Source organism: Sorex fumeus, unplaced genomic scaffold (assembly GCF_029834395.1).
Source record: "Sorex fumeus unplaced genomic scaffold, SorFum_2.1 ptg000098l, whole genome shotgun sequence".
In the NCBI taxonomy this organism is placed as follows: domain Eukaryota; kingdom Metazoa; phylum Chordata; class Mammalia; order Eulipotyphla; family Soricidae; genus Sorex; species Sorex fumeus.
Window position 1 is genome coordinate 43,193,133 of NW_026606155.1, and position 27,025 is coordinate 43,220,157.

Genomic DNA, 27,025 nt, shown 5'->3' on the forward strand with positions numbered 1-27,025 from the left:
ACTTGTTTGGGTAGAGAGGGCTTCTGATTATAATCATCATAGCATGAAAAGGAAGTGTATCTTGATTCATGATACATATGTATTGACTCTTAAAAACTTTCAGAAGTTGGGGCTGGAACAATAATACAGTGGATAGGGCGTTTGCCTTGCATTCAGATGATCCGGCTTCGATCCCCAGCATCCCATATGGTCCCCTGAGCACCACCAGAGTGTTTCTGACTGCAGGGCCAGAAGTGACCTCTGACCACCACTGGGTCTGACCCAAAAAGAAAAAAAAATCCAATCTGAAATGCACTAAGGAAAAATTTTTTAAAAAAGAAGAAAAAGCTTCCAGAAAGTTATAATGTGTTACTTTGTACTTTCATTTGCACAAATAGTCATGGTCATTTTAATTCATGAAAATGGGGAGTTATAGAATGTTACAGTTGTAACATGTATAGGCTTGAAACATCTGGACATCAACAAACATCTTCTTATCAACAGATTTTTTTTTGTAAATATATAGGACAGTACCCCAACCCTCCCCCTCACCAATCCATCTAGTCACTGTGAAGCTCACAGTCCCTGTTCTGTGAATAATGACCAGTAGCCAAAATTCCTGTCAGTCCATGCATGGTAAATGATATATTTCCATGTCTCTTGAATATACAGGGGAGTGTCAGGACACAGAACTGTTAAATGTTCTCATTTGGATAGGGCAGGAGAGAAAACATACAAAATTCCGGATTAGTAATTCTTTTTGGTTTTATTTTTTTGGCCACACCCACCCAGCGATGCTCAGGGGTTGTTCCTGACTCTGCACTTAGGAATCACTCCTGACAGTGCTCAGGGAACCATATGGGATGCTGGAGATCGAACCTGGGTTGCATCATGCAAGGCAAGGCAACACCCTTCTTGCTGTACTGTTGCTCTGGGCCTTAAATTTTGAAATCTAACTGGGCAGATATTACCAGTATGCTCATTCGTTTCTCTGGTTTCTCAGCAAGTACTCCTCTACCTATCTGCTATGTAACAATCAGTTTATTTTTTATTTCAATTTAAAATTGTGTAAAACATGCTAAAATGAATTTTAAGGAGATAAAATTTGAAAATATGTTAAATGACAAGTCTAATTTAAAAATGATGATTTAGCAGACAGAAGTACTTCATGAAATTCCTTGTAAAAGTTTCTCTCTCTTTCTCACATATATATAAACAGAAATGTATATAGAAATATATATATTCTTTATTTCTGTGTTTATATCAGAAATGATTATAGCCACTAACACACAGGTCATATTCTGGCTTATGTCCTAGTGTGGGCTGGAGCGATAGCACAGCGGTAGGGCGTTTGCCTTGCACACAGCCAACATGGCCGACCCAAGTTGGATTCCTCCACCCCTCTCGGAGAGCCCATCAAGCTACCGAGAGTATCTCTCCCGCACGGAAGAGCCTGGCAAGCTACCTGGGACATACTCGATATGCCAAACATAGTAACAACAAAGTCTCCAATGGAGACGTTACTGGGCCTGCTCGAGCAAATCGATGAACAATGGGAGGACAGTGATAACAGTGATAACAGTGATGTCCTAGTGTAGTTCTCCATGTCCCTTGACTTTGCACTGCAAGAGTTCTGCCCATTTTTCTTACCCTTGGCCACATCTGAAGTTGCCTTTGTAGATTATGGCCTCTCCATGGCTGAGCAGTTATATATCAGCTTGCTTCTTGATCACGGAGGGGTAGGAGGCTTAAGGATTTTATGTTTTAAGTTTTATACAGCTAGTTTTCTGGAAGGTGGGTTATTTTGGTAAAGTTCTGGGACATTTTTTTCCAATTGAAGCACCATGATTTGCAATACTGTTAATGATAGACTCTCATGTGTACAATGTACAGCATTTTCTTAACAAACTCTCCACCTAAGTGTTACTTTCCTCCACCATTGTCTCACACTCTCCCTCCTTCTCACCCGTACTCCAATCCCCATCCTTCCTACCTTTGGGAAACTCAGTTCTGTAAATCAGTTCTCAGTTTCTGTTGATTTTTGCCATTTGTTATTCCTTACCTATATTTCTTTATATGTACATATGAAAGAGATCATTTTGTATATATCCCTCTCTAACTGGCTGAGTTCACTCATCATGGTACCTTCTAGTTTGGATGGTGGTTTTGATGATCTTTCTTTCCTTTGAGTATCTTTTTCTGTTGAACACAATCAGTAGCAGCTATCAAGATGTACTCATTTGTGACTTCCATAATTTTTTCCTAGGGCTATAAATAAATTCATAGTCACACAGTCGTGGGTACATGTTCATTATAAATTCATCAGGCATCCCAATTGTCATGGTGAGCTTCAACAAGTGTTTTACCACTTCTTAACATGGATTAAGTGTGTAATGCGTGTAATGCCAGTCTCTGATAAAAAGTTTTTCTTAATTATACACAGAACAGTTTCTTTGGTGCTCAGCTCCTGAGCCAGTGTTTGGATTCTTATGAGAGCAAGATATCATCCTGGTTGGTGTAATATTGGAGACATGGTGTCTTATTTGTTTTATTTTTGCCAGGGATTGCTTCCGAGTACTGCTCTGGTCTAGTGACTAACCCAGGTATTACTTAACCAGCTGAACAAGATGGTCAGTGCTTGGGCCTGACAATGTAATGCTCTTGAACCAAGAGTACTAGGGTGTCTCTAAGGTCACCCTAACTGGAATGTGGGAGGTGGAGTGGAAACATGAAGTTGGGTATTTAACTTGAGGCATTGTGTATGGAACACATGCTCTCCTGTGCCATCCCCCATGCCCAAGGTAGCTTAGTTCTTTTTCTGCTAGAGTCTCATTGATTAACTACAAATCCTCTTGTATTTTGCTCCTTCTGGGACCTATGCTGATGCATAACCACTAGTTAAGTGTTTTAGTTGTTGTGACAGAAGAAAATAAGGCTACACGTAACACACTTTGGCTTTTAAAATTGTTGCCTTGGCTGAGAGATGTTTATAGCAGGTAAGGTTCTTGCCTTGCCAACCCAGATTTGATTTCTCTCACTACATACAGTCCCTTCTGAGCCCCACTAAGAATGATCTTTGAGTACCTCTGTGGGTGGCCCCAAAATAAATTAAAAACTATTGCCTGAGAGAGGTATCCACAGTTGCTCCTTTTTAATTACTGAGAATAAGTCACATGGTGGCATAACTAACTTCACCAGAAGTAGCACAGAAAGTCAAGGATAAGCCTACCAGAGAACTGCAGCTATTCAACATATGTTAAGGGACTACAAAGTAACAAGATCTCATTTCTTTTTTTTTTTCCACTAAAAAACATTTTATTTTTTTTTCCAGACTTACACATTTTTGTGCTTGGGTTACAAGATCTCATTTCTTCCTAAACATATATCACCCTATTTCGATACTTAGGTTTTTGAAGTATTGACAATTTTCAGTTCTGTTCAATTTCTACTTATCAAAGAAAGGAAATCAAGTACCTTCTGTATCTTTGTTTTTTGCTCCTTTCTTACAGCTATTCTTTTCTCCCTCTCCCAACCATAGCATGTTTCTTCTCTTTAATTTAAATGTCTTTTTATGAAGAGAACAATTTTCAGTACAAGTAAAGTAAAGTAAAGGCCCTCCTGTTGATCATCAATTTGCTCGAGCGGGCCCAGTAACGTCTCCATTGGAGAATTTGTTGTTACTGTGTTTGGCATATTGAACACGTCACGGGGAGCTTGCCAGGCTCTGCCATGCGGGCGAGATACTCTTGGTAGCTTGCCGGGCTCTCCGAGAGGGGCGGAGGAATCGAACTCGGGTCGGCCATGTTGACTGCGTGGAGGGCAAACGCCCTACCGCTGTGCTATCAAATGAATTTTATTCTCTGTGCATGTGAAAAGTACACTCTGTGAATCTACAAGGATATCTTCGTGAGTTTTAAAGTTAAAAAAACGTAGACTTTGTAGATGTATTTTGGATGTCTTATTCCTTTGATAATACTATTAAATGGCTATTTGATTATTATAAATTCAGTCTGCATAGATAAACTGTCCAGTTTAAACTTGTTTTGTAGCATAGAGACATTAGTGGAATGGGCTTTTTATGCTATAATCAATCCTTTATGCTATGTTTGATCTCTGCTCCACTCTTCTGGGTCCCCTGAGCACTACTGGGAATAACCTAAGCATTAGACCAGGAATGGCTGCCACGCACTGCCAGGTGTGACCGGAAACCAAACAAAAATGACTTGGCTAATGTTTGAGAATTAGTACTAGAACCTTTAAAAAAGACAATTAGCTTACCAGACCAGTATTAACATTTTTCAGATATCTTTTGTTGGGCTGGAGCGATACACAGTGGTAAGGCGTTTGCCATGCACGCAGCTGGCCTGGCCGAGCCGGGATCGATTCCTCCACTCCTCTTGGAGAGTCTGGCAAGCTGTCGAGAGTATCTCGCCCCCACAGCAAAGCCTGGCAAGCTACCCGTGATGTATTCAATATGCCAAACACAGTAAAATGTCTCATGATGGACACGTTACTGGGCCCGCTCGAGCAAATCGATGAACAGCGGGAGGACAGTGCAGTGCAGTGCTTTTGCTATCCTTAGTTATCTAAGGAGTGATAGCACAGTGGGTAGGGCATTTGCCTTGCAAGCGGCTAATATGGCCAACCTGTGTTACGTTCTTCTGCCCCTCTTGGAGAGCCTCGCAAGCTACTGAGAGTATCTCGCCAGCAGGGCAAAGCCTGGCAAACTACCAGTGACATATTCGATATGCCAAACACAGTAATAGTTGTCACAATGGAGACGTTACTGGGCCTGCTTGAGCAAATCAATAAATCCATGAACAATGGGAGGACAGTGACAGTGATCCTTACTTATCAAATATAAGTAATATTATCAAGTTACTATTGCTCTTCTCTCAAATTTTTCTCTTATTTTCTTTTCTTTTGGATTGGGCTACAGCTATTGATGCTCAAGGTTTACTCCTTTTTCTGTGCACAGGGATCACTCCTGTTGATGCTCCAGGGGACCTTATGTGAAACTGGGGATCAAACCCCTATGGCCTCGTGCATGGCAAGTGCCTTATCCACTGTCCTACCTCTCTGACGTCTCCCCAATTTTTAACTAGAAGGAAACACTAAAATTTTAGCAAAATTATATATACTATATAAGTAATGTCTTATATTATTCTTTTTTTCAGATTTTGATTTATTTAAGAAATTCATTCAGCAAAACTTCATCGAACTTATGCCAAATACTGTCATAGACAAAAAAAAAAAAAGATCACGGCTGTGAACATAGAAAACAAAATCTCTTGTCCCTATCTACCTATAGCTGATGATGTCTTCTGGTTTCAATGTTTTTGGAATTGGTATCTCTTTTGTTGTGATATGTATTCTGCATAAGTCACCAGTAGACTCTCTACCAGAACTGAGTCCCAAGGATTTTTTCAGCACATTACAACAGGGAAAAGCCTCCTTAGCTTATTTTTGTCAAGCTGGTAAGTATTTTTTGTGTTCGAATATGATTTTGATGATGTTTCGATTGATGTTTAATCAATATGCTCTTTGGAATCTTCTTCTTAGGAAGATTCTTGTTAATAATATGTGCTGCAAAGCTACCACTGTTCTATTCAGAGTCTGCTATTTGACTCACTGTGTGACCTTGCTTAAGTCATTTAGACTTTTTGCCACCCAGAAGGAGGAAGTTGTACTTTCTTTTTAAATTGTCATGATTCTTAAAAGATTTTACTACTATGCCTAGTCCATAATAATTACTATATTAGAATTAGTTGTTACTATGATAACACATAATTTTATCTAGTTATTTTTGATACACTGTTTGATATTTGTAGCATGTGAATATTTTAGAGTATTATTAAATTTAAGTATTATCAAATAATAGCTTAGCTTAATAATCTGCTTTAGTGTACATTAAGTATATTGAATTTTAGTTTAATAATCTGCTTTAGTGGTACTTGAAATGAATATTGAATACAACTAATAGTTATGATGATCTCATTCAAGTTTTTGTTTTGTTTTTGTTTTTGGGCCATTCTCAAAAATGTTTAGGGGTTACTCCTAGCTCTGCACTTGGGAATCACTCCTGGCAGTAGTTGGAAAACTATAGGGGATGCTGGAATTGAACCCGAGTTCCTTGCCTGCTGTACTATCACTCTGCCCTTCATCTAAGTCTTTATGCCTTAAAATACTATTCTTGTAATTAGTAATGGAGTGAATCCATATAACTGTTAGCTCTGTTGTGGTATTTTAAGATAATTTTGAAAGGCTTTTTATATTTATATGTTTATTAGTGTGTAGCATTAAATTTGGAATAATGATACCAAATGTGACGTTTAAATTTAATATTTACCTTGTACTGGTCTAGGAATGTTTTTAAGATTACTTATAAGCTTAAAATATGTCATGATAAAAACAGAAATAAGAATTGCAAGGTAGTAGAAAATAAAGGCACAAAGTGTGTTTAGTTACTTGATTATTTGTTCTTGCATTCTAATTGGGAAAACTAATATCTTCTTTACTTTGCAGCTGTGGGCTTTAATGATAAAAGTTTATCTTTACAAAGGGAAAAGTCATAAAAATTAATAGAATACTTTTTGTTTTAGATTCTCCAGGTACCTCTCTATTTCTTGAAGAACTAAATGAGGCTGTTATACCTCTTCAAGACTATGGCATTTCAGTTTCAAAGGTAGATATTTATGCTAATATATTTCTAGTCACTAATATTTTACAACTATAAATAGTTAAGACTATCTAAAAATACTTATACAGTTATACAACTTTTTCAATGCAAATTGTAAATTGCATTTTTTTTGTTTTATAAAATTAAACAGAGCATAGGAAGATAGTTCCAAATTATTGTATAAGTTCATACAGAGAAAAGAAATCTAGTTGTAACTCATTAACTTAGAAAATAATTGTATTTTTCAGGCTTAATTCTACATAGGCTTTTGGTGACATTTTTAAAATCTCTCTTTATTATGTTATTTTTCTTTGGTTGATGGGTGGAGAGAGCACTCCCAAGTAGTGTTAAGAGGGTCTGGGAGCTAGATAGAGTCTTGGCAATTGAGCCTGCCGTTCAATGTAAAGGTTGAAGGATGCAGTACTATTTGGGCCCTGAGGTACTAAGTTGTGTAAACACAAAAGATAGCAGGGGTCTATCTCTCCTGCCCACATTCAGTAATTTCAAGCCGTTTCCCCACCCCAGGGAAGGTCGATGACAATGGGCAGGCAAAGGAAGAAAAGGAGGTCCAGGCTGGTTGGTTTTAGTTGCAGTTTATTCCAATCTCCTCTCCATTCACTCCTGTCTCTCTCCTCTGCTTCCCCCAGCCCACTCTTATAGTCTAGTTATATCCCCCAGCATGATGGGTTGAGGTATCAATTGCACATAGGTGTGGTCACAATCAATAGGGGTAAAGTTCTTTCCCTTGGGAAAGCCACTTCTACGACAGATTCTCATTCAGCAGGATGACCCATCCTAGAGCGGAATCCTATGGGTGTGTTTCTCCTCTCCTTGTCCAACAAACATATAAGCATTCATAATATTAATCATTTTGCATGAACACAGTAAGAGATACATTAAGGTTATAGAATTGCTCTCCTAGGGCCATCTCAATCTCAGACTACAGTGCTCAGGCCAGATTAATCTTTCCTATCCCTAGCAGAGTCCTAGTCTTGTCGTTATTTTTGGATCATGACAGCATTTGTCCATGATCAAGCTCTTAACTTATAGTTCAGAATCATGGCACTTTGGCCTGGCCCATTTCGATGCCAGGGTAGCTCACAGCTTGCCCTGAGTCCATTCAGTCGCTTGTCGTGACCCTGCTTCTGGGGTCCTAGGAACTAAGGGCAACTGAGGCTTAAGTCGAGAAAGCAGATGCCCTGAAGTGAATAATATTCGAAGCAAATTAAATCCCAAGTTACAAAAGCATAATATTAACTCTCTTCCTGTATCTATACAAAAAGGACTTTGCTTTAAAGTAAACTATTCAAAAGACAGAAGGAGAGGAGAAAGACAGTATTTCACTCATACATATAAAAATCATAGATTTCTGAGGAATCTGACCTTACAAGTTAACAGAGTCTGATTAGGGGAAAAAGCTGATTAACTGGTTGGGGAGAAGAGCATAGGGAAGAGTTTACAGATGAACACAATGGAATGGCAGTGCCTCGGGAGCACTGTAATAAACCTGAGTTCCCTGTGGCAAGAGAGGAAGGATAAACCAATTTGTTATCCTACACTAAGTATATACCTTGGCCACCCTGGTGGTGCTTACGGGCCTCTATGGATGAACCTAGAGGTACTCTGGAGATTATGTGGTGCCAGAGATTGAACTGGAGTTGGCTCTATTCAAGGCTTTTACCTTAACTCCTGTCTTGTATCTCCAGACCCTGTATTCATTTATTTTTTTTAACAGAAATATTAGTTCACACAGTATGAAGTTTTTTTTTCAGTTTTTATTGAGGCACTATAATTTACAATACTGTTAGTGATAGGTTTTATATGTTTTAAAGTATAATTTCATTGTCTTCAAAACGTATGTTCTCATACTCAAGCTATCACCAGAGTACCATTGTCCCTCTGCCAGTCCATTAGACCACTGTTTCTACTTATCCTTTCTCCCTGTCTGGTAACCACTCCTCTGAATCATGCATTTGATTTTATTTGTTTTTATCTGTTCCTGTGATTTGATTTTCTATGCCCCATATATGATTGAGATAAATGATATTTGTCTTTCTCCTTCTGACTTTGTTCGCTCAGAATGACCTTCTACAGTTCCACTTAAGTTGTCATAAAGAAAATTTCATTTTTTTCCCTCATAGCTGAGTAGCACTGTAGCACTGTGGTCGTGGTATTTATTGATTTGCTCGAGCGGGCACCAGTAACGTCTCCATTGTAAGACTTGTTGTTACTGTTTTTGGGACATCGAATAAGCCATGGGGAGTTTGCCAGGCTCTGCTGTGAGGGTGGGATACTCTTGGTAGCTTGCCAGGCTCTCTGAGAGGGATGGAGGAATCAAACCCAGGTCGGCTGCGTGCAAGGCAAATGCCCTTCCCACTGTGCTATTTCTCCAGCTGGAGTGATAGCATAAAGAGTAGTATAGTATTTCTTTTTGTATATATACAAGATTAAAAAGATACATTTTTGGGTACTTTGTTTTTTTCTGTATTTTTTTTCGTTGAGGCATCATGGTTTGCAATATTTTAGTCATAATTTTTCCATATCTTGACTATTGTAAATACCACTGCAGTGAACATAGTTGCACAGATATCTTTTTAAATTAGTTTTTTGTGTTCTTGGGCTAGATACCGAGGAATGCAATTATTGGATCACATGGTAGTTCAATTTTTAATTTTTTTGAGAAATATCCTTATTGTTCTGCACAGAGGTTGAATTGGTTTACCTTTACATCAATAGCTAATGAGAGTTCCTTCACCCCTCCCCCCACATTTCCACTTGTACCTGTTGTTTCTTTTTTGGGGTATGGGGGTCACACCCAGTGGTGCTCAGGGCTTACTCCTGGCTTTGCACTCAGGGATCACTCCTGGTGGAGTCTTGGGGGACATACATTTACCAGAGATTAAACCCAGGCTGGCCATGTGCAAGGTAAGTGCCCTGCCCACTATATTATCATTTCTAACCCAGTGCCTATTTTTCTGACCTTTTTTGGAATACACCATTCTCATTGATGTATGCCAAAAGGTGATATCCATTTTTTAATGTGTTTCTCTGATAATCATTGATTCTAATTATTTTGGGGGGAGCAGTTTCTTTACTACCTTTTCCCTCATTTTTGGATCAGTTTGTTTTATTCACAAATTTAATAACTATCAGAACCTATGATAATAAGAGAAATAAAATGTGAAATAAAATGAGGTTTAAAGGAAAGAAAACATATTGCTCATCAGGGTGGAAGTTCATATAATATCTGGGAACAACCACAAAAAAGAGTATTTTTGTGATAATCTTCAACAGTTAAAATATCAGAAGGCAGAGGTGAGCAAAAACCAAAATCACAAATAAACATATTAAAGTACATCTGAGATAAAGGATTCAGTAAAGACAAAGATTTTCAGTTTGGGTAGCAAAATCCTCTGATGTGCTCTTTAGAAATAAGTCTTTCGAAAAAAGATTTTAGAAATATTCAAAGTACTCAAAGGTATTTGTAATGATGCAAATGATAACCAAAACAAAGTGTGTCTAATTTTGGTATCTCACGTATGTTTTAAAACTACAGCAGTGATAACAGAAAACCTTTAGGATCATCTGTGATTGTTTTTCTATAAACCCATCTGTCAGCAAGTCCTTTAGGTTCTACCATCAATACTTTCCAACTCTACAACTTCCTGTACCTTCCCTTTTACTTCCCTTGTCCAAACAGTATCACTTCTCATCTAGAAAACCACAATAGCCTTCAATGATTGGTCTTTCTCCTTTCTCTCATCTCACTGAGCACTTCTCCACATGAAAGACAGATGTGTTGGATCACATTGCTGGCCTCTCAGAAACACTTCCTGGTACAATTAGGATAAAATGGAAGTTCCCTACTCCTCTGGATGTTAGTTTCTGTCTTATCTCATTTTCCGTTCATCTACTTGCCTTTATTGTCCCAGACATGTGTTGGTAATTTTCCTGTCATCTCAACCTGCTACCTGTTATTTCTCAAGATCATTGCATATATTTCCTCCTGTGCTTGGAACATATCATTTCTATACATTTAAGAATTTGTATGCATTGTTTCATTACTTCAGTTTTTGGAGCAAATGTCACCTCCTCTGAGAAGTTTTTTGTGATTACTTTTCTAAAATGTCCTGTCATATACTAGAGCCTTACTACTTTTTTAGGTACTTTACAATGTACATTTATTATTGTATTAGACTGATTCATTTTAAAAAATTGCTTCAACTTTTAGATTTAAGTTTTAATGGTAAATACTTGCAGCAGAACTGTATTTATTCACAACAGAACTATATTCCTACTGGCTGGAGCAGTAACTAACATATGTTAGGTGTTCAAATTTATATTGAATGGATAAATGGATAAGACTGTTGTGATAATGCCAGTTTCATTATGCTCTGACTTAAAATAATTTTTTTAAAAAGTTACATTCACTAAAATTCACTACTTTTGGTTATGGTTATACTTTGACTTTTATTTCTCATTTTCTATTTGACATTTTTTCTGAGTATCATTTCTCCTTTTCAGTGTTTTAAAGTCAAATGTAGCTTCCCCAATTATCAGTCTGCTTCCTCAAACTCTATTAAAATTAAATTGAACAACAATAAAAATGTTTGTCTTTAAAAATTTACAAAATCACCCAAAATTAACTACTCTTCTTCCAGCTACTTATTACACCCCAAATTAACTATTCTTCCAAAACTAACTACACTTTTTGCAGCCTTAAGTTTTGTTACATTTGCCCCATCTAAAAATCTCATTTTTAAGATTTCTGTCCTTTTGTATCTATCACAGGCTACATATTCATGCTCGGTCTTCTTCCTAGTTTTACATAAAGCAGGAAGCCATTTCTTTTTTTCCCTCCACTAATTCAGGTTCCAGCAATTCTTGACCTATCCTGTTATGCCATTCTTTTAACCCTTATCTTTTTGCTTTCTTGGTTTCCATTGCTATATACATAAAGCTTAAACTTAAACTTAATCTTTTAAAGGTTAATTGTGCCAAAGAAGAAACATCAAGATATTGTGGAAAAGAAAATGATTTGATGAAAGCATATTTATTCAGGTAAACTACTTTTTTGAGAGTGAGAGCCATACAGCTGTTCCAATAGAATATTCAGTTATATAAAATATCACCAAACCAGAGTAAATTTGTATGCTATGGGGTCATATGAAACTTAGCATAAAGTCCCAAGAGTATTTGTTACTTGAATCTTTGCTTTTGTATCTAAAAATGAGAACAGCACCCCCTTGCAGGATTGCTTTGTGAACATCTTACACAATCTTCTATTATAAACATCTTGTAAGTAAGCACTTAAAACATTTTGCTAAGATATGTCAGGCACCTAAAACTAAGAACACTACTATTTCTCTAATACTTTTTGTTCACAGGGAGGAGGAGGGAGGAATAAAGGGCAAGGCAGAAGGAGAGGGTCCCGGGCCTTGATTTTTTAAGGTTAACACATTTGTTAAGTGTGTGCTTAATAAATATTTGAGTTTGTATTGTGGCCAGTACTCTTAATTATTGCCTGAGATAATAGTTAAGTGGATTAGACATAAGTAAATTGAATTCCAAGGAAATAGTTCAGTTACACTTTACATTTCTTTTACAGGGGTAACATACTACTCAGAGAATTCCCTACAGATACCTTGTTTGATGTGAATGCAATCATTGCTCATGTTCTCTTGTAAGTATAGAGGGTACCCATTTTTTTTATTTACTTGTTACCTATTTTATCTTGGGCAAATATGTATAAAATGAATAGGGTTTTAGCATATTGGCAGGGATTAATTGTATACAGCTTGTTGGCTTATCTTCCATACAGAGGGTTTAAAACAGGACCATTTGCTCTGATTATACATGTGGAGTAAAAGCTTTATCAGGTAAGAAGTCCTGGCTTTTTGGGCCCACAACCCAGTGATGCTCAGGGGCTATTTTTTTTCCTTAAATTTTTATTAGTGAAACACCATGAGGTACAGTTGTAGACTTACAAATTTTTGTGCTTGGGTTTCAGTTATACAATGATTGAATACCCATCCCTCCACCAGTGCCCATTCTCCACCACCACCAGTCCCAGTATCCTTTCCACCCCCGATCCCCCCATCTCACCCTACCTCTGTGGCAGGACATTCCCGGTATCCTTTCCACCCCCCATCCCCCCATCCCACCCTACCTCTGTGGCAGGGATTCCCTATTATCTCTCTCTTTTTGAGTGCTGTGGTTTGCAAAAGAGACATTGAGTGGCAGTCATGTTCGGTCTATAGTCTACTCTCATCACACATCTAATCCTCCTGGTACTTATCTCGGCTATTCTTGGGTGTTAGTCTTCTATTTTGTTACTTTATCTTCTCCAGGGCTATTCTTGACTCTGTGCTCAGGAGTTACCTCTGGCGATGCTCAGGGGACCATGTGTGGTGCTGGAGATTTGAACCAGGATCAGTGGGAATCTCTCCAACCCCTCTCACTGAAAATTTTAGTGTCTGACATTCTTCTTATTGAGATTTTCTATCTTTCTCCCTCTCCCCCTACGCCAGCTCTAGCTTTGGTTTGCTTGGTATAAAAATTATGAAAGTAGTTCTAGGACAAACCTGAGTAGAGAGGGAAGATTAATCTAAATTTGACTGCCTTGTCTTGAAATCTCAGGTCTGGGATTTCAAGCTACCTGGGCTCCATTTCTGTCATATATTCCTGAAGTCTAGTAGTCTCTTTGGTGGCCTGTATAGAAACTACAGCTATTTAAAGACATGAATTTATGTGAAATTTTACAATTTAATGTCATAGTTGAATGCCCATTGAGGTCTTGGCTGATGTAGACTATCTTTGTGTTTTACTTAGCTCTCTCCTTCCTTCTGATCTGCCAGTTGATTCCCACAAAAATTGGGTTAAAGTTAAATTACTGGCTGTGTGATCTCCTGGTAGGTACGGAGATTCCCCTCTGCTCTCCTTCTCGCTGCCTGTGTTTGGTGGACTCGGGCAGCTCCTCCACCCTGGACGGCTTATGCCATGGTTGGACAAAGGAGGAAACTAGGGCCAAGCTGGTTGATGATCAGTTGCCATTTATTCCATTCTCCCCATATGCCTGTTCCAGTCTCCCCAGGCTCCCCATTCTAGTCTCATTCTGTCCCTCATTCCCGTCTCCTCCAGTCCCCCATGCTCCATCTTGCAGCTGCACCTCTGGTCTCTCTATGTGCCTGCTCTATGCATTCTTCCCCTACATTCTTCTCCCTCTGTCCCCCTTGCTTGTCTCTCTGAACTCCATCTTGCTGCCCTGGTCTCTCTCTAGTCTCTCTCTATCTCCCTGGGAATAGACACCACACCCCATCCAGTAGCACAGTCAACATATCAAAAGCCCTTTCTTATTGCCCATCAATCTCAAGGCTGGAAATACCACCTAGGGATGTTTCTCCTCTCCTTAGTACAATAACTCAATTAACATTTTAATTAACATCTTAACTTCTAAATATTAGTTATTTTATATGGACACACTAAGGGATACATTGAGTTTGTAGGGAGGCTCTCCTGGGGACAGCTTGCTATAGATCTCAGACTACAGTGCTCAGGCCAAATTAATCTTTCCTAGCCCTAGCAGGGTCCAAATCTAGATGTTACTTTTTGGATCATGACAGAATTTGTCCATGACCATGCTCCTAACTTATAGTTAAGTATAGTTAAGTATAGTTAACTTATGGTCTGGAGCTATAGCACAGTGGGTAGGGTGTTTGCCTTGCAAGCAGGTAATATGGCTGACCTGAGTTTGATTCCTCCACCCCTCTCGGAGAGCCCGGCAAGCTACCGAGAGTATCTCGCCCTCACGGCAAAGCCTGGGAAGCTTCCCGCAACGTATTCGATATACCAAACACAGTAACAAGTGTCACAATGGAGACGTTACTGGGCCCGCTAGAGCAAATTGATGAACAACGGGAGGACAGTGACAGTTAACTTACAGTTAAGTCTGGCCCATTTCGATGCCAGAGTAGCTCACTGCTTGTCCTGGTCCATCCAGTCCCTCGTCAGAACCCTGCTTTTGGGGTGCTAGGAAATAAGGGTATCTGAATCTTATGTCAAAAGAACAAATGTCCAGGAGTGATTATCATTTGGAGTTAATTAACTCCCAAGTTACAGAAGCATACCATTGACTGTCTTTCTGTGTCTATACAAAAAGGACATTGCTCTCAATTAACTATGCAAAGGACTTAAGGAGAAGGGAACAGTATTATTTTCAAGTTAACAGAGTACAAAGAAAGAGATTACAAATAAACACAGGAATGGGAGCACTGTGATGGGAGTAACCCAATAAATCTAAGCTCCCTGTGGCAAGACAGAAAGGAATAACAGGAAAACCAATGTTATCCTATAACTGGCAATTTAAAATTTGTAGGAAAAAGTTATGCTTATCACTTGGTTAATTGATGCTTTTAAATGTTTCACTATAAATAGTACGTTAACACAGGTCACTAGGAATCTCTAGAAACCCTAGGCCTTAATACCTGTAGACTGAGAACCCAATTTTGGGATGAGAAGTCGCTTAGATATCTGGAGGGTGGGTTCCCACAAAAATCTTAGAAAGGAGTATCAACCCCAAGTAATAAGTCTGGTATTTATTTTCAGAGGCCTTGTTTTTTGGCTATTACGGTACATAACTGATGACTGTCTTTGACTCAGAAATGAGATTCAGGAGACAGAGAAAGAATATTCTTTGAAGAATGAGAATGGGACCCCCCCCAACCCCAATTTTAGTTAGCAAGCCCATGTGGGACAGTTTATGACAAGTGGATTTGAAACAATTGGGCCTTAAATATGGAAAGGGTATCAGTACTGGGGACCATATTCTCTGAGCTGGCTGGGCTATATGACTTGTTTCACTTTATTGCTGCTGTGATGATGCCCTCTCCCTAGTGTTCCACTAAAGTTGATTTATAGAATATTATATAGTATTCCTTGGACAAATTATTCATTCATGTTCCTGCTGTCTAAGGAAACTTGTTAGGTGCAGGGGATGTAAAAAAGAATAGAATGGGGCTTCTGTTGTCCAGGAATTTAGCATTTGTTGAAGATTCAGATTTATGAACAAATATATAGTAAGTAAATAGAAATTTGTTTGCATAGGTGTTAGAGATTTATAGATTGGGAATAGTTACTTATCTATAGGCTAAGGGAGGCTGTTGGTTTCTGAAGGCTTTTTGACAGAAGTAGTATTGGGGTTTGCTTAGCGAAAAAAGAGAATATAGGGAACATAATGGAAGAATGTGAGAAAGGCATAGTGATCAGAAGAGTTGAGAGATGGAGACCAGAGCAATAGTACAGTGGGTAAAGTGTTTGCCTTGCACCAGGATGACCTGGCTTAGACCCCTGATACCCAATAGGGTACCCAGAGCCCACTAGGAGTGGTCCCTGAGTATAGAGCCAGGAATAAGCTCTGAGCACTGCTGGGTTTGGTTTAAGAACAAAAAAAGAAAAAAAAAGAGTTGGAGAGACTGACCAGTCTTTATTAGAGCATGAAATGTGAAGCAGGTGATGAGAGCAGGGAAGTATACTGGTCCTACAAGAGGGTCTTTCGTGGCCACACAAAGCATCTCCACTTTGACTCAGTTCTTTTCTACTCCTAGAATTTCTTCATTTCCTTTCCCTTAGCCCATGGATTCACAATGGGCAGTTGCCTTTTGGCTGGGGCTCCTTGGAATAAGATGATTCCTAGCGTCAATGCTGAATCCACCCCTGTGGGAGGACAAGGGTGAAGAGTAATGAAATCCTTATTACATAGTGAAATCAGTTTTTCTTCGGGCCTCTTGCTTACAGTGTCAGACTAAGTGAATTAAAGTTTGGTTATTTTAGTTTGACTCACCATGTGTCCTAATCACACCTGATTACTCAATAGAGAGCTGTAGACAGGATATATTGATCACGTTAATTCTCCAGAGCTCCTAGTGATCGTAAAATGGGTTTGTGGGATATAAGCACCTGCAGAAACCACTGTGTGACTTTTACAATCTAGGAATAACTTAAGGAGAGGGACTTCTCTTTTAATGCTCAGTAAGTAAAAGTAGCAGAACTTTATCACTGTTTATTTGTTAATAGTCTGTAAAACTTCATGCTTGAGTTTATCTATGATCCTTTCTTTTTCTTTTAACTTTTTTAATTGAATCACTGTGAGATAGACCATTACAAAGCTGTTATGATCAAATTTCAGTCACACCGTATTCCAACACCCATCCCTCCACCACTGTACATTTCCCAGCAACAGTGTCTGTAGGTTCCCCCCATCAACCTACAGTGTCTGTAGGTTCCCCCCGACTCCCTTCTTTTTCTTATTTTTCATCTCATTAGACCCAAATCAAATCTGATCCCCTTCCGAATTGAGCTAGGAAGAGGCATATACTGATGAGTCTACTTTAACAAGTCTATCAAACTTCGATCTCAAATAACGTGCAACAGTTTGAGCTCTGAGATGTATAAATCTTTAGGGAGCATGCTAAGACAACACCCACTGATGCTTTGTAGGAAGAAGAAACTCAGGAGAAAAATAATTGTGAAGGGAGTAGAATTCCCAAAAGATGACATCCTCACTATTGTTTAAAAAATGTGATAACTGACTCTTAGAAGACAGTATTTTATAAACGTTTTTAATAGTGATATTCAGACAATTGAAGAATCTGACTGAATAGTGTGCTATGTGATAGCTCTGTCTTACAAATTACCATGAAGGCAAAACTAAAATCTCTTATGTCATATGGGCAAGCTGTTTTTCTCTTGCACTCTTGTAGTTGCATACTATTCATAGAAATAGAACTGCACTGTTGCTCAATATCTTTTCCCATTTCTTAAAATTGTGCTTTGAATTTTATTATTTAATATTTTGTTAAGGCATTATGCTTTACAAAGTTATTCATAGTTGAGTTTTAGGCAGTGTTTCAAAACCAATCCCATCACTAGTGTTAGTTTTTGTCCACTCTTGTCCCCAGTTTCCCTCCCACTTGCTGGCTTATCTCCTTGACAGTCACATTTTATTATTTATTTATTTATATTTATTTATTTATTTATTTATTTATTTCGAATACCCATCCCGCCACCAGTGCCTATTTCCCACCACCAAGGATCCCAGTATCCCTCCCACCCCCCATCCCCCCCATCCCACCCTGCCTCTGTGGCAGGGCATTCCCCTCTGTTCTCTCTCTCCTTTTGGGTGTTGTGGTTTGCAAAAGAGGTATTGAGTGGCAATCTTGTTTGGTCTATAGTCTACTTTCAGCATGCTTCTCCCATCCTGGGAGGATTCTCCCAACACCCTTTATTTGGTGCTCCCTTCTCTATTTGAGCTGCCTTTTCCCCTAGCATGTGTGACTGGCCTCCAAGCCATGGAGCAAAATTCCTGGTACTAATCTCGGCCATTCTTGGGTATTGTTCTCCTATTTTGTTACTTTATGTTCCCCAGATGAATGCAATCTTTCTATGTCTATCCCTCTCTTTCTGACTCATTTTGCTTAGCATGATAGTTTCCATGTAGTACCACTTGTATGTAAATTTCATGACTTCATCTTTTCTAACAGCTACATAGTACTCCATTGTGTAGATGTACCAAAGTTTCTTTAACCAGTCATCTGTTCTTGGGCACTCAGGCTTTTAGTTTCTGATGAACTTTTGAATTTCTTTGGTTTCTGTTGTGATATCCCCCTTCTCATTTCTGATTTGGTTTATTAGGGTTCTCTCTCTCTCTGTTTCTTTGTGAGTGTTACTAGTGGTTTATCTATCTTGTTTATTTTCTCGAAGAACCAGCTCTTGGTTTCATTGATCTTTCGGATTGTTTCTTTGGTTTCCATGTCATTGATTTCTGCTCTAAATTTTATGATCTCTTTCCTTCTGCCCGATTTGGGCTCTTTCTGTTGGTCCTTTTCTAAGGTCTTGAGCTGTGAGGTCAAGTTGTTTATGTGCATCCTTTCTTCCATCCTGAGAAATGCTTGCAGAGCTATAAATTTTCTCCTTAATACGGCTTTTGCTGCATCCCATAAGTTCTAGTAGCTCGTGTCTTCATTCTCATTTGTTTCCAGGTATCTTTTGATTTCATCCTTGACTTCTTTCCTGACCCACTCATTGTTCAGCATTGAATTGTTTAATTTCCAGGTGTTTGATTTGGTTCTCCGTGTCTGTATGTGATTCACTTCTATCCTCAGTGCATCGTGGTCTGAAAAGATGGCTGATACTATTTCTATCTTCCTGATTCTATTCAGGTATGTTTTGTGGCCTAGCACATGGTCTATTTTGGAAAATGTTCCGTGCTCACTGGAGAAGAATGTGTATTCTTTCTTTTTGGGGTGTAAAGCCCTGTATAGTTCTATAAGCCCTTTCTCTTCTATTTCTTCTTTCAAAGCCAATGTTTCCTTGCTGAGTTTTGTTCTTGTTGATCTATCCAGAGGTGATAAGGCAATGTTGAAGTCTCCAACTACTATTGTGTTGCTAGCAATGTCCTCCTTAAAATCTGTTAGCAGTTGTTTTAAATATTTAGCTGTTCCGTCATTTGGTGCATATACATTTAAGAGTGTGATTTCTTACTGTTGTACGTATCCCTTGATGAAGAGAAAATAGCCTTTGCTGTCCCTTCTAATCTTTTCCAACGTGAAATTAATGTTGTTGAATACTAGTATGGCCGTCCCAGCTTTTTTGAGGGAGCAGTTTTCTTGCAGGATTGTTTTCTATACTTTGACTTCGAGTCTGTGTTTGCTCTGACTGTTGAGATGAGTTTCTTGTAGGCAGCAGAATTTTGGGTTCTGTCTCTGAATCCATTTTGCCGCTCTGTGTCTCTTAAATGGTGAATTTAGACCGTTGACATTGAGAGAGATTACTGTTATGGGGTTTTATCTCATCTTTTTTGTAAGGGTCTCCTGTGGATGTAGGGTTTGTTTTGTCTTATAGTAGCCCCTTTAGCCCTTGTTTTAGGTTTGGTTTTGAGTTTATGAAGTTCCTGAGCTGCTGTTTATCTAGAAAATAGTGTATTGTTCCTTCGAGTTTGAGTGAGAATTTAGCCAGATAGAGTATTCTTGGTGAAGCATTCATTTCAGTGAGTTTTTTTCACTATATCTCACGACTGCCTTCAAGCTTGGAGGGTTTCCTCTAATGGATCTGCTGTGAATCTAAGGGGTGCTCCTTTGTATGTGATTTCCTTCTTTAACCTTGCTGCTTGCAGTATTGTGTCTCTATTGGCAGCATCGATCATTCTAACTATGATATGTCTTGGAGTGTTTTTGTTAGGGTCTCTTTTAGCTGGCACCCTTCGGGCTCCTTGAATCTGAGTGGCTGCATTGTCGAACTCTGGGAATTTTTCCCTGATGATTTGTTTAACCGTGGCTTTTTCATTGGGATTGTTTCCCTGAGCTTCTGGTATTCCAATGATTCTAATATTGTTCCTCTTGGAATCGTCTCCTAGGACTCTGATTCTCTCTAGAGCTATTTTGAAGTCCCTTGCCTTGTTGTTTGTTTGTTTGTTTGTTGTTGTTTGTTGTTTGTTGTTGCCTATTGGCTTGGTGCAGCTGATCTTCCAGCTCACTGATTCTTTCCTCAGCTGTGGTCATTCTACTTTTGAGGGCACATACTGAGTTTTTTATTTCATCTACGGAATCTTTGATTCTGTGCGTAGCTTTCCAATTTCTGCTCTCATTTCTTCCTGTATTTTCTTGATTGTCCGATCCATTGTTTCTTTCATATCCTCCTTCAATTTACTGGATATCTGTCTGACTGTTTCATCGAGTTGATTGAAGATCTTCGTGACTTCCTATCTGAATTCTTTGTCAGAGATGTCCCTTAGGTGAGCAGCACTTACAGAGGCTTCTGGGCTCTTTTCATCAACCTCCGCTTGTGGTGGGGATTTACATTGATTCTTCATGTTGGAGTGTAAGTGTGGGGACTAGATTCCTTGGTATGACTAAACTACCTGTGGCTGCTGAAAATTAGACCACGCCCACTTCTACATAAGCCACGCCCACTTCTAAAGCGGCCACACCCCGATGGGAACCTGGTGTGTGGAGGGAAATAAAGACCAGCTCAGCTTGGGGGATGAAGAGGAAGAGGCAGAGGCTCAGAGCTGCTTTGTCTCCTAAGGTCCAAGAGGACGCCTGGGGGGCTTGCAGGGTTTGAGAAGTGGCGGATAAACTGACCTGGGTGGGGGGAAGACCAGCTCAGCTTGGGGGACAAAGAGGAAGAGGCCGACAGTCACATTTTAAATTTGGTTATTGTAGTTTGTATCTTGGGCTTTCAGTTTCGTTAGTTCTGTGGTTGAGATATATAGACATACCCCACTGTTGTGTCCAGTGCCCCTGCCCCATTACCTCTTGTCCACCTCTTCTTCATTTCAGTTTCTTTCCTTCCCTGCCCTTCTCATTTCTATAATCTAGGGATGAGTGTTAATAATCTGAATTTTATTATTATTTAAAGTAAATAATAATATTATTTATTGATATTAATAACAGAACAAAGTGTACATCCTCCCAAGCTTGTCATTTTTCTCTGAATTTCCTCCTTTATTCTTCAAACAATTATCTAACCTAATTTACCTTTTCTTTTTAGATTTCTGGAACTTAAGCTACACCAAGGCCTCTCATATGCCCTTGTTACGAAGAAATAAATAGTTTCTTTTTTAATGGTGATACTTGGTTGTCCATATGGCTCTTACAGTTTGAGGCTCAGCCCAGCAGTGGTTAGGGGTCACCAGGGCCACATCTGGAGGTCATTTGGTGCCAGGGATTCAACTCTGTCTTGTAATGTGGGCCAGAGCAATAGTAGAGCAGGTAGGGCACTTGCCTTGCAATGATCAACCCAGGTTTGATCCCTAGCACCACACATGATCCCCAGAACCATCCAGGAGTGATTCCAGAGTGCAGAGCCAGGAATAACTCCTGAGAACTGCCAGGCGTGAACCAAAAAAACATATATATATACACACACACACACATTTTTTGCCCCACAAATGCAGCTGGAGTGATAGCACAGTGGTAGGGCGTTTGCTTTGCAAGTGGCCAGCCTGGCCGAGCATGCTTCAATTCCTCCACCCCTCTTGGAAAGTCCGGCAAGCTACCAAGAGTATCTCACCCGCACAGCAAAGCCTGGCAAGCTACCTGCGATGTATTCAATATGCCAAACACAGTAACAACAAGTCTCACAATGGAGACATTACTGGGCCTGCTCGAGCAAATCAGTGAACAATGGGAGGACAGTGCTACAGTGCTACAAATGTAGGATACCGTGACCACCATTAGAGTGTCATGCAAAATATTTTAAAAGGTCTAAAACGTCCTCTGTACTCTACCTATTCTGTTACTTTTCCAGCTCATCATTGTCATTTCCTCATCGTTGTCATCTATCTCCTCATCCTACTCCTCCTCCTCTTCTTCCGTCCTTCCCCCTGCCCCCACCATTTCCAGGAACCTCAAAACAAAAAGGAGATAAACAAAAATTGAGTTTCTTCAAAAACGTTGGAGAGATTTCCCAATGGGATGCAGTACTTGCTTTGCATTCAGAATGCTACTGTTTGTTCCTGGGTGCCTTAGGCTTGTTCCCCTAAGCATTGGCAGGAGGGTCTCCTGACATGGGCCAGGAGTAACCTCTTTGAGCAGTGCCGAGTATGGCACCAAAGTCAAGAAAATGAAAAAAAAAATATATATATAGTCATTGTTTCGTTGTTTGTTTTCCACTCATTTGGGTAAAAGTTCATGGTATTGATTTATAGATCACTATGGTAGGACTATGTATCTTTTTGTGCATTTTTGTTTTTTTGGGGATGTCACGGAAGGAACCTGGGTTGATCATATGCAAAGTAAACCTCCTACCTACTGTACTTTCACTTCCACCATTATATTTATCTTTTAAGGAATTTCCAATCTTTCTTTTTTAAATTTTTTTCTTTTTTCTTTTTTTTAATTTTAGTTACTATAGGGCAAACACCCACATTTTTTATTTTTTCCTTTTTTTTAAAAAAATTTATTGAATCACTGTGGGAAAAGTTACAAAGCTTTCAGGTTTAAGTCTTGGTCATGCAAATATCAAACACATTCCCTTTACCAATATTTATTTTTCACCACGAAGAACCCCAATAACCCCCTCCCAACCCTTTGAGGCAGATGAATTCTAGTTAACACTCTATCTACTTTGATTAGATTCATTGTTTCGACAAAAGATGCACCATTATTATTTAGAGTTTACACCCCCAAATCAGACATGCTGAAAAGGCATTGTGAAATAATTTGTTTTCTATAGCTGGTTACAAGAATGAAATGATTTTGGATTTCTGGTATTTTACTTATTAAGCCTGGAAGTATTTCTGCTGAGAGTCAGATAGTTATGAGATTGGTTTCTGTGCTCTGGAGCCATGGCTGTGCTGGAGAGCCGCTCGTGGGGGGCAACTCGTGATCTTGGTAGGGCATGAAGGACGAGTCGGGAACGCCCCCCTTCCCATGAGGTTTCAGTCGCCCCATCATGACCAGCTCATACCTGGCTTTCCACAAAGCTTCGAAGCAGCTGCCATCTTTCTTTCCAGAGGGAAAGAGGCGGAAGGGAGCAACACCCTTTCCCCTTTGGGCAGGCACAGTGGCGTGGATTAACGCTTAGTCCATTCACTTTTCTGCTGCAAGCTGCTGGGCTCTGCGTTAAGCCAATCTTTCTTTTTAAAGTTGCTATTCTATTTAGGTTTTTCCTTTACAAAGAATGAGTTTTTGTTTTTTCATGTTCTTGCCAACATTTAGTATTGCCAATAAAAAAGTCAGCCATTATAATAGATATAAAAATATTTTATTGTTGTTTTGATTTGTAATTACATAGTGAAAAATGATGTTGGCATTTATTTCATATGCTTATTTGACACCTGTATAATTTTTTGTGGGGTTTAGATGACTTACCTATATTTTAATTGGATTGTGTTATGTATTGTTGAGTTTTAAGAGTTAAAAGAGTTCTTTGTGTATTTTGGATGTGAATCTTTTATTAGTTATATTTTGCAAATATGTTAACCAGTTTGTGGCTCAATTTTTTAAATTTTAAAGAGTGTCTTTGGCAGAGAAGTAGTTTTTAATAATAAAGATGCCCAATTTGGGGTGGGAAAGAAGAATAAAAATAGCATAGTATTATGTATCTGAGAAAGGGGATATTATAAAACTCTAAGGTGGATATTACCCTCCTTTTTATATACTTGCAGAAGCACCAGGCTTCCAAATCAGAAATCAGACTATAATAGACTACAGCAATAATGATGGCCAGGGCAACACAGTAGTAGTAGTTCTGTATACCTGGTTCTTTATGATGGGTTGATTGATCTCATATGCTTACAGTTGTACTTACATCAACATTTGGAAGAGTGTTCAAAATGAGTCTCTAAGCTGTTGTAGGAGCTAGGGCATATATTTCCGGAGATAGCAGGCATATTTCTTTCTCTGTAATGTAAAACATCTTCACTTGGAGCAGAAAAGGATGAACATGGACCCTGAAATACTCTGGGAAAGATAACAAAGGTTTTATTATACTTTGAATGGGAATGCTAGGGATGGGTAAAGTAGTGGCTTATCTGAAATGCAAAGTATCCAGAACTGTTGAATAGAGTCTTCCTGTAACTCTCTCTCCTTCTCTTAGCTTGATGGGACATTTAATTCTTACAAATCAATATGATCTTATTTTAAAATAGACTCTTGAATATTTATGCCATAAATAAGTATAAATTTATATTTACATATCCATTTGGTAGGAGATAATCCTCTCTGGATTTCTCAGTGTTCCTACAAGTCTCAGTTTGTGGAAGATAAAAATTGGTATGGCACAAAGCTGGGGAATATTTTCTCTTCACATTCTAAGGATATGTCCGTTTCACTGGGATCACTTTTAATTGACCAATTTACAAAATAAAGAAATGTGGGGATAGGATGCCTCTCTAATAGTCTAGAGGCTACCCAAGCTACACAGGGAGGTCTTCAGGTGGCCACATGGGGCTGGAATTGAACGCTGAGTCTTTTGAATGCTAGGGAAAGAGGAAGCCTCAGTTTCCCTTTGTCAGTGGCTGCATTCCATTTAGTTGTTACCATTTCACATTTAAAAAATTCCTGCAAATTCCTGGGCTCTTTCTGAGAATGAGAAGTTAACCATTTCCTTTGATCATGGATTCTGCCCCAAACCTTAGACTCACAGGAAAGTAGGAGAAAATGAGTAATACTTAGGCCAATAGGTATTGCTAGTAGGTATTGCTGCCAAATAGAGAACCTAAAAGGCCCTAAGCTAGTTAGATTGCTCTGTGAAATTCTTGCATATTCTGTAATATTCTCATCACTTGACAAGTAACAAAGACCCAGTTTTCCTCTAAAAAAAATCCCACAAAGAGAGCCATATTTAACTTAGTCGTATGTTAAGCAACTCCCTATCTGAGGAGTTTCTTCTGCTTTCCAATAAACCTTTCTTCTTCCAACTCTTTGAGCATCTTTATGACTAAGTCCTTTTACTCTTGAAAGTATTGAAGAACCTGCAAACTGTGAATCAACACAAAGACCCTCTGTCACCATTCCTGCATCATTAGGCATATGCTTCGGCACTCTGAGCTATCTCTCTGGCCAAGATAAATAGTATTTAAATGAAAAATGAGAACTGGAGAGATAGCTCAGTTAGATATGTGCATGAAAAGCATACTTTGCTTATGGAAATCCAGGGTTTGATTCCCCAGCACTGTATGGTCCCCCAAGCACTGCTGAGAGTGATCTTTGAACATAAAGTCAGGAGTAGCCTCCAAGACTGCAAGACTGCTGGTGTGGCCAAAAATACCTCTCCAACTCCCTACCAAAAAAAAAATTTTTTTTTTAAAAAGGACTTGAGGACTTGGATTGTGAGTCAAATGGTAGATCACAAGCCTTGTATATTTTTTTAAGCCTTGCATATTTGATTTGATCCCTAGTACCATATGTAGCCCGACCACTAGCACTGCTGAGTTTGGCCCTTGTGATTCCTGAGCACAGTAAAGAAGTTAAAAAAAATAAGGCAAAACAAGAATTGACTTAAAATTCTAGAAGTTCTTAGGTCTTTAAAATATACTTAGGTTAAACTGGTAGATCTGAATAGTTTGATTCAGAACTGTGAGGAAATTTTTACATTCAATTTGTAGGTGTCTTTAAGAAGGATTAGAGATAGAAAAGAGATTTGAAGTACCTAAACTTTATTTGTTGATTGAAAATATTATATATCTAACCAGTTTGAACAAGTCAGAGGTATAAGAGATTAAGGCAGTATTTCAAATGTGGATTCCAGGGCTATATGATGTATGAAGAAATCAGGATTTGGACAATTTATGTTTTCTGGTGACTAGTTTTGAAGGTCACCCATTTAACTAATAATTGTGACCTTATAAGATTATTATGAATGGCATTATGATTGTTATTTTATAATACATATGAAGATATATTGTAGATTTTATATGGTTCTAAACAAATGCTTATTTGTTTTAATGCAGAAGATATTTTTTAATTTTAATTTTATTTATTTATTTAATGAATCACTGTGGGGTACAGTTACAGACTTACGAACTTTTGTACTTACGGTTCAGTCATACAATGATCAAGTACCCCTCCCTTCACCAGTGCACATTCTCCACCACCACTGATCCCGGTATCCCTCCCATCACCCTAAATGCAGAAGATATTATTTTGCTATTAAGAAAAAATAAACAGAGGCCAGAAAGATAGTTCAAGGGTTAAGGTGCTTGACCCCAGTTCTGTCTTTGAATCTACATGTCCTCCTACACATTCCTGGGTAGCCCTGGAAGCCTCCAAGCATCATCAGGATGGTCCCTACAACTTCAGGGCACAAGCACATTGCATTCTTGGGGCTATCACATTGAGCCACTGACAAGGTTAGCTGAAAATCACTGGGAATGTTACCTAGAACCCCGGAACAACCATAGGAGCCTCTCTCCAAAAAAAAAAAAAAAAAGAGCGAAAAGAAAAAAGAAGAAAATAAGCGATCCTCGCAGTGCTACTAATAGATGTTGAATTCATACTGTCACAGCTGCATTAGTCATGAGGGAAGCCTTTTTCCTCCCTCCCTCCCTCCCTCCCTCCCTTCCTGCATTCAGGGCTTATTCTTGGTTCTGTGATTAGGAATCACTCCTAATGATGCTTGGGGGACCATATGCAAGGCAGCTGTCTTACCTTCTATACTATCTCTTTGGACCTGTATTTTTCTTACTGTCTCAAGGTATTGCTCACTCTTTTATCTGTATCTTCTTTATTCCTACACAGAATTAATAGGGGGCTTATTGTTTGAGGGTAACATATATATTTTGTGGGGAGATTATAACAAAAATTACATGTCTTGGGGTTTGAATTCCTCATAGGACAGTCTGTTAATTGGAAGTAACAACTGTCCTCC

At 38.9% G+C, this 27,025-nt stretch overlaps 1 protein-coding gene across 1 annotated transcript in view; it reads left to right on the forward strand.

Annotated features, from left to right (window-relative positions):
* Positions 1-5,247: 5,247 nt before the first annotated feature.
* The window catches only part of TXNDC16 (thioredoxin domain containing 16), a 127,530-nt gene continuing 105,752 nt past the window's right edge, over positions 5,248-27,025 (forward strand). The window contains 4 exon segments of the mRNA XM_056133899.1: positions 5,248-5,456; positions 6,582-6,664; positions 11,646-11,719; positions 12,267-12,341. Of these exon segments, the coding sequence (XP_055989874.1) occupies positions 5,294-5,456; positions 6,582-6,664; positions 11,646-11,719; positions 12,267-12,341 (395 nt within the window). The 5' untranslated portion in view covers positions 5,248-5,293.